This window comes from Thalassophryne amazonica, chromosome 17, assembly GCF_902500255.1.
Source record: "Thalassophryne amazonica chromosome 17, fThaAma1.1, whole genome shotgun sequence".
NCBI classification, from domain to species: Eukaryota; Metazoa; Chordata; class Actinopteri; order Batrachoidiformes; family Batrachoididae; genus Thalassophryne; species Thalassophryne amazonica.
The window spans coordinates 30,810,710-30,819,739 of record NC_047119.1 but is presented as its reverse complement, the minus strand read 5'-3'; the positions used below and the strand labels follow the sequence as shown (position 1 = coordinate 30,819,739).

Genomic DNA, 9,030 nt, shown 5'->3' with positions numbered 1-9,030 from the left:
ACTACAGTTTTCTGCATTTGGTTTGAAAAAATACTTTCATCTACATGACAAATGCAAAACACATTGTGAAGTGCTGCCAAGCGTATGCCAAAGTAAAACATGACATCAGAGCCAATGCTATGCAAAACGCCTAAACTCCCATGTATTTTTCAAACATGAATGTTATTGTCCGTGCTGTGAACAATGACAAATAACCGCGTCTCCCGTCATCGACTACAATCTACTGCTGCAGACGACACTAATTCTGCCATGATGACTGGCGTGACATTTTTTTCTACGGTCAACATGTGAATGCAGCATTACTGTGATGGCATATTGGCCAGTCAGAAGCCTTGAAACAAGATAAAAACACTGTTTTCCTTGCTAACACAAAACATCAAATCAAGCATTTTACAAAATCTTCAGAGTTCAGCAAAAGCTGTTTTCAGTTACCTAAAATGGAGTTTTCATCTGGATGAAAGGCCAGAAAAGCTGTTAGAAAAGCCTGTTTTCCAAAATATCCATGTAGGTGTAAACTAGGTATAAGATGATGTTCCTACTGTAGCATCCTTGCAACTTACTTTGTCTGAAATGGTTTAGCTTTTCATATATGAAGTTGGAGCGAACCTTTTTTTCAAATAAGAGTATGATGAACTGAATCTTATCATGCACCTGTTCTGTGGAACAGTCTGCCTGCTCAGATAAAACACTTTGATTCTCTGGAGTCATTCAAATTTAGATTAAAAAACTCCTCTGTTTTCCTTTTTGTATGGCTACAGTTTTTCCTCTACCTTGAAACACGGGAGCTGATCTCAGCCTCATTATATCTAAATTCTGGATCTGTTAATGAAGCAAAGGACAAGCTGCTGGTGTGAGGGCTCAGCACTCCCCACTTCTGATCGGTCCCCCACTTTCAATGTGCATGCGTCATTTTAGAGCGTCAACAGTGATTCGCTGATTATCGCCTCGTTTCTGTTTAAAACTGCACTCCAGTCATCATCTATTTCAGCGACATATCTCTGAAGCTTTTGTACATCATTTCCACATAAATTCAGCAATAATTCATAATAAAAGACGGGGGACCAATCAGAGCGCGACACATGCGTGTCTGAGTCTGATTCTCTGAGTCTGACTCTCCACCAATCAAAGGGAATAATGTAATTATTGACCATCAGATGACAAAGTAAACCCTGTGAAATCATTCGGAAGTCAGTTTTAAGCAGAAATGAGGCGATAATCTATTAATTGCTGCTAACGGCTCCAAAGTGACGCATGCGCACTGAAGGCAGGGGGACAGATCAGACTGCAACACCAGGATGGTGCATGACCAGACTAGTGTAGAGGATCGCTCAGACTAGGGGAGTGCTGAGCACCTGACATGGACAGCCACATTAGTACCCTCTCTGCTTCTCTGTTGGTTTACTATTGGGAGCTACTGCTTTAGGGGCTGTTAGCTCTGGCTGACTGATTCTGCTCTTTTCCTGTCTGTCTGAGATGCTTCTGCTGAAGTTGGACCTGGGTCCATGAACTCTGTCAACGTTTATGGGACCACTGGATGCCTAATTACCTTCCGGAGGTAATGGATGGACGCCACTATGGAACAGCACTTCAAATTGACTTAGAAACTTTGCGACTTTTTTTTTGGAACTGGATCTGTTTTGGACTCTTTTTTTGTGTGTTTGTTTATTTTATGTTCTTTTTCAGCATTTGTATTTAGTTTTGATGCAACAATTTCTCTGTTATTGTTAGAATGGGCTAAGCAGTGGCCCACCCCTTTGAGTCTGGTCTGCTTGAGGTTTCTTCATCAAAAAATGCCAGATGGAGTTTTTCCTTACCACTGACACCTATGTTCTTGCTCAAGGGGTTGGTAAGGTTAGAGCTTACCCATGTGAAGCACCTTGTGGCAACTTTGTAGTGATCTGGTGCTTTATAAATAAACTGAATTGAATCAACACCAGGATGCTAAAGATGAACTACATATCCTGTTGAGAAGTTCAGGAAGTCACAATGAACAGAACAGAAAGAACTTAAAGTGAATGATTGCTTCAGGAAGACATAAATGGCTGACTTGCAAGCCTGCAGTACATAATTAATCTGGGTATGTGAACAAACAAAGAGCCAAATGAACTAGTCTTTTAAGTGAACAGGTCTTTAACAGTTGGATCCATGGGCTGTGGACAAAACAAGACATTTGAAGGTGTCATCTTGGACTCTGAATAACACTGATGGACATTTTTCACTTTTTTTTTAACATTTATGTACCTAACAATTGACTAATGGGTAAATAAACCTTCTAATTAATGGATTATGAAAATAATTGTTAGTTGCAACCCTACACAAAAACACTTTGGGGAAAAAAGGCCAAACAAATTAATTTTTGACTGAGAAGACTTGCATCTTTTAGTTCGCTTAAAAGATTTGTCAGTCGTAAATGATGCATCTGTGACGTTTTGTACTTAAATTAAATTAAGCAGTATTTTAAGAAATTGGACTGTGATACTGATAATTAATCTGATAATCTCCATTTGGGACGCTGTTTGTTGTTGGTACCTCAAAGTCAAGAGTATGAAGATGGTTTATGATTGAATGTCATCAAGAATTTGATGGTCGAAGTCAATCAGTTTTGAACTTTGCAGACACCTCTGCCAATTAGCTGAATTAATATTTAGTGTCTAGCTACTAAAAACCAAAAATCACATCAGAATTACATTGAAATTAACTGAAATTATGTTTGACATTTCTATGCCTACGATATAAGCATGATCACCCCCGAGTTATGTTTGATAGACTTCAAATAACCAAAGACTCAGCATCAAAGATGACTGATGTCATCACCACTGTATCCTATAGAAGCTCAAGGCTTCTATGGGAATTACTTTCTTTCAGTGTCTTTTTTTCCATTTGTTGTTGTTGACTTATGAACACAGAGTTATTACTAATTTAACAGATTACAAACAAAATATGGATATGGAAGCAAAAATACATACATTTACAGTGCCAACATTAATGCTCATAAAACTACACATTCTTAAATCCTGTAGGACAATAAATCATAATTGAATCATAGACTTTCTGCATTGTTGTTGTTATTATTATTATTATTATTATTATCATTAGATAAAAATGTTCTAGCTCAGAGTAAAGCAGGTGAAATTAAAGCACAATAAATACTAATATTAGAGTGAAGTGCTTTCACATGACATCATGTGACATCGTCCTCACATTTCAGACATGCATGAATGTTTTGATGTTTCCACAGCTCAAAGTCCTTACCTTTCTTTGGTGGTGCTTTAACTTCTGTTGGTCTCTCTGTGGATTTTTTGGGGACATCAAAAGCATTTTTCATTTGGGATACACTTATACTTGGGTTCTTCTCGAAGACCCGATCTTGAGCTCTGGCCCCTTCAACTTTTATTCGCCCATGATGTCTCTGTATCTGGTTTGTTTCCCTGATGATTGCAGCCACAGGCTTGTAGCAAACCAGCGGACTGCTGTTTTCTGTGTCGCTATCACTATCATGACCAGTTATGTTTTTGTGGTTACCATATTTGTTGTGGTCACTGTGGATCACCTTTGCCTCTGCTTTGTCAAACATTTGCTGAGGTTCGGGTTCGCTTGTCCCTGAAAAACCAAGTTTTGGTCTTTGGATTTCATTTTCTGATGTAACCTCGGGATCTAGAATCCTCTCTGTGGAGGCAAATGATTTATGGGGTTTTTTTGGAACAGGTGGAGGTGAGCCTTTATATCTGCGTCTTTTTTCCAGGAACAGTCTTTTCTGCAACATGTCTAGGTTTTTTGTCTCATCATCTGGAGACAGTTCTGCCAAACGTCCACAAAAGTCAAAGTCAATCATATCTTTGTGTTGGTCATCTGCCTGTCCAAGTGGTAGATGTTGCCAAAGTTCAGGATCAGCTGACATCTGTCGTATGTTGGATTTTTTGGCGTAAGCACCCCTGTTATCCAACAGCAAGAACATGTCCATATTTGATGGAGTGTTGTATGGTGTGTCTTTGTTGAAATGAAAAGTATGGCTCCTTTGGACCTTCTCTTCAGAATGCAGTTGATCTTTGCCTCTTCTGTGAGCATCAGTAGACAATTTTGCCATTTTAAGCTTTATAAATGTTTTTTTTGGTTTTTTGGGGACTGGTGGAGGTGGGCCTTTAACTTTAACCTTGTCTTTAGGGACAGAGTCTTTGAGAGGAACACATGACTCAGGGTTGACCTCTGTCACTGGTTGAGATGTGACAGTACTGAGTTGTGTTTCTGTTGATGTGTCTTCTTTTGGAAACGCACGAGTTAAAGATGGTTTGGTGTTGACTGCAGAGAAGCAAACAAGCTTGCTGTCCTTCTTTAAACTCGCAGTCTGTATCTTTTCATCACAGCCTTCATGCCCTGGCAGAGAAAGACAAGGGATCAAATGGCATTGTTCAAATGAAGAGGAGGAGTTGTCTTGCAGTTGTGGTATTTCAGCGCAAGGACATTCAGCCATTGGGGGATGAGGAAACTTGTGGTCATCGTCTTTACTAGTACACAAACTCAGCATACCTGAGACGACTCCTTTCGTCCTGTCAGAGACGCTGCCAGCTAACCTGTTGTCATGCTGTGTTCTATGTTCATTAAACTGTGAATTCTGGTTTTCTTTATCTTGATTCCCAGGCTCACTCAAAGAAGGGTCCATCTTCTCCAAGTGGAATTCCCCATTTGCCTTCATTTTGCGTGTGAGCTCTTCCTCGTCATCAGGCACTTCCTGCATAATTAACTGAACTTCTTCATCAAAGACATTTTCCAAACCATCAGCACATCTCATTCTTTTAATTGAGCCGGTATTGTGTTTGGACCAGTGCTCCTGGGGTATGTTAGGAGAAACTCGCCCCATACCACAGCCATTCAGGCTCTGCTGCCGTGCTGTTTTTCCTCTCCCAGTTGTCGCAGTGCAGGCAGCTCCGACACAACTGACTCCTTTTAGATGACACCTGCTGCCTGTCACTTCAGGAAAACGTTGAGCCATTTCTATCCCAAAGCAGGCAGTGTGTGCTGCCACGCTGTCGGTCATATCAGTTTTACTGCAGATTTGCCTCTCGTTAACCTTTTCTTCAGGGGGGTTACTATACGGGTGGTGGGGTTTCTCATCGTCAATGGCCACAGAAGAGTTTTCCTTTAGTCCTTTAGCAACAGATGTCTGGAGGTTCTCCGATTTCACCATGTTGCCAAAAGGCAGCTTGCCTCTCCCATTGGATGTCAACCAAGTGTCATCCTTCTCAAGCACCACAAAGTCTTCCTCATTAGCGGGATCACATGAGGCTGTTAGACCTAAATTGCTAACAGAAATTTGATACTTCTTCCCGTGTCTTTGCTCCATGTCAGTAGCCTCAGTCTCAGAGGCTCGATGTACACCCAAACAGAACTCTGACGGTTGTCTTGTCTCTTTAGGAGTCTGCACAGTTTTTGGCTCCTCTGCACTGCGACTAACACCACAGCTCTGACTGCCTCCACCCACCCGCTTCCTGCGGTTGTATAGAGGGGGGTCACATTGAGCTAAATTTCTGATTGGCTGTTCAGTTTGGGGGTCAGTAGCGAGCTTCCCTTCATGCCCAGCAGGCAAGCATCTGATGCTGCGCTGGCTAATCGCACCCGTTCTCTGAATGGTCGCAAAGCCGCCGAGGTTGTCACCACACTGGTGTGTGCTCTCATTTTGTGCATTCGTCTCAGTCCGTTGTGTGTTTCCAGCTTGCTCAGTCCAATCAGAGCCATCACGTGATTCTTCCTGTTCCTTTTCTGATGTCTTCTCCAGCTTCTGTCCCATGGCTGTTGTACTGTTTTATCATTAGGAAAAAGAGAAAGACAAATGTCAGAACACAGCAGCAGACTTATATGCAATTCAGGGTGGTGTAGTGAAGGTGGCTTGCCTCAGATTGCTAAATCAGAAATGAACTCACGCGAGCTGTCACTTTCTATCTTTAACTGTTTTGAAACTTTCTCTATTTTTGTATATTCTCTTATGCCACTTACAGTGGCACTCTCAAGGCCTCTCTGTCTATCTCTGCCTATTCTGTCAGATAGGAATGTTGCAGTGGCTATAATTAAAGCAGGTCTGCCTGCAGCCAATGACTCAGAAGTTCAAAAAGAAAACACGACTAGTGTGATAAGAGGTCAACTGTCAGGTGTCAAGGTCAAATAAAATGGAGAATTTAACCTCAGTAAAGCTGCAAAAACTATAGGGTATTGAAATCCTTATTAGATACTTTCTGGAAGCTTGAAACTGTCTCAAATTACATCAAAGCCCCCCTCCCTTTTTTTAAATAGGTTGTGCATCATGCACGGTCAGTTACTGGTTTAGAAATGAGGAACATTTGTCTTCAAACAATGCAAATGTTTACAGCTGCTTTGGTTACCGGGTCTGCAGAAGGACCACCTGTCAATATTGGATTTCAGTTACAAAGGCTTTGACCTTTGAACTGAATTATATGCTTAGAACCTGATGAGGACAGTCTAACCACCAAACTGGCGGCTGGCGGAAGAGAGATTATAGCAGAGGACAAAAGCTCAAGGGCATTAAAGTGGCATGTGAACACAGAGTATTTTTAGACCGTAAACAATCAATGACAAGTATTGTTATATCATGTAGAAAAAGCTACTTACTCATTCAGTAATTTGGACACGGTTTATGTATTTACCGGTTTTACTAGATAAAACAGAGCACCTGATACAGATTTAAGCTGCTTTATTGTCATTTTGCTCCAGAAACGTTTGGTTTTTACTGAAAAATGGAGGGCGTGTACACTGTTACATGCCTCGGGTTACTATTGACTAAGATCTACATTTGATGTTCATATTAATAATGCTGTTAACAAAATCAGCACATCTCCAGGAATTTTGATAAGATGTAGTCAGTTTGTCCCGCTGTCAACTCTCATTATCATGTACAACACTCTAGTTTTACCCCATTTTAACTATTGTTGTACCTTTATATGGTGTATGTTCAGATTGTAACATAAATGAGCTATAGAAGTTACAAGTTACAAGACAGGTTACAAGTAACAGAAGTTACAAGTCTTCTCAAGGGATTAATAAAGTTTTAATAAAGTTCTATGGAATCAAATCTAAAAATGGAGGCATACTCATTGTACTAGGATCTCATAGTACGACTCATATTTCTGAAATGCTAAACACTCAAAAATGGTTAAATGTTAGGCAGAGATTCCATCTTCTGAAGTGCATGTTGTTGTACAAAATTGTGGATGGTCTTACACCAGAGTATCGCAATAATATTAATGTTACTACACAGTACGACTATTCTACTAGGTCTAGATCAGCAAATAATATCTACCAGTCATTGTCACCCTAAATCTCTCAAATTTTGTGGAACTGAATTGTGGAATAATCTATCAAATAAAAACAAGATCTCAACCAACTGTTGCTAAATTCAAAACTCTGTGTCCAATACATAATTGGTGGCTATAAAGAAGACAATACATTCTCTCTCAAATTTTTCACTCTTGATAATGTTCTAATATGTTATGTTATGTTTAACTCAACTTTCTGAGGCCTAACAACTAACGCCCCCTGCAGAATTTTGATCAATTGTATACGATTATTGTTTTAATGATGTGTGCCAGGTCGTACACACACACACACACACACACACACACACACACACACACACACACACACACACACACACACACACACACACACACACACACACACACACACACACACACACACACACACACATATATATTGAATGTCACCATTACCAAAACAACATTTTACTGATGTATTAGGTAAATAAATTCTTGATGTCAAGCATAAGAATTATTGAGTGACACGTTCCCTTTTGATTTAATCTACGTGTTTGGTCAAATCAAGCAAAGGTAATTTAAAGTCTTGGCTAACCATAAATTCTTGTTGTCACCATTTAGTTATTCGTGATACATTGTGCACCCCTCCCTTGCTTGCTTGGTTCAAGCTTTCATCATATTTAGACTCTCAGTAATGCAGCTGTAATGCTGTACTGTTTTATCGAAGCTCAAACTTGAATTGTCAGTGCGACAAACAAGTGATGCATGACCCACTTTCAGTGTTAACTAATGAGTTAAATTTGGATAGAAGCTATAGAAAATAAATGTAACAGTTATTTTTATGTAAACACTCAAAGGAATGCACTGTTTCATGTTTTGTCTGAGGGAGGCATCAGTTGCAGCTGTTAGTGATATCTTGTGTCTCTCAAGCTTCCAAAAGTTACAACAGTTAATCTGATACTTGTGACTATTGACACTCAAAATAGCTTTTTCCCCCTTGCAAAACACTTCATTAGGCTTTTAAAGCTAGTGGTATAAAGTAGTGCTTATACAACCCCTGGCAAAAATTATGGAATCACTGGCCTCGGATGATGTTCATTCAGTTGTTTAATTTTGTAGAAAAAAAGCAGATCACAGACATGACACAAAACTAAAGTCATTTCAAATGGCAACTTTCTGGCTTTAAGAAACACTATAAGAAATCAAGAAAAAAAGATTGTGGCAGTCAGTAACGGTTACTTTTTTAGACCAAGCAGAGGAAAAAAATATGGAATCACTCAATTCTGAGGAAAAAATTATGGAATCACCCTGTAAATTTTCATCCCCAAAACTAACACCTGCATCAAATCAGATCTGCTCGTTGACATTGACCCTATGCCATGACATTGACCCTATGTGTCTTTTTGCAAGGAATGTTTTCACAGTTTTTGCTCTATGGCAAGATGCATTATCATCTTGAAAAATGATTTAATCATCCCCAAACATCCTTTCAATTGTCCAAAATATCAACGTAAACTTGTGCATTTATTGATGATGTAATGACAGCCATCTCCCCAGTGCCTTTACCTGACATGCAGCCCCATATCATCAATGACTGTGGAAATTTACATGTTCTCTTCAGGCAGTCATCTTTATAAATCTCATTAGAATGGCACCAAACAAAAGTTCCAGCATCATCACCTTGCCCAATGCAGATTCAAGATTCATCACTGAATATGACTTTCATCCAGTCATCCACAGTCCACGATTG

The 9,030-nt window shown here is 39.7% G+C and overlaps 1 protein-coding gene across 1 annotated transcript; it reads right to left on the bottom strand.

Annotated features, from left to right (window-relative positions):
• Window positions 1-3,181: 3,181 nt before the first annotated feature.
• On the bottom strand, window positions 3,182-6,250 carry LOC117530085. Its single transcript, XM_034193019.1, has 2 exons — window positions 4,525-6,250; window positions 3,182-4,371 (listed from the first exon to the last, which is right to left on the bottom strand). Exons 1-2 carry the CDS (start codon window positions 5,780-5,782, stop codon window positions 3,182-3,184), a joined length of 2,448 nt encoding a protein of 815 aa, XP_034048910.1. The 5' UTR covers window positions 5,783-6,250.
• Between the last annotated feature and the right edge of the window lie 2,780 nt (window positions 6,251-9,030).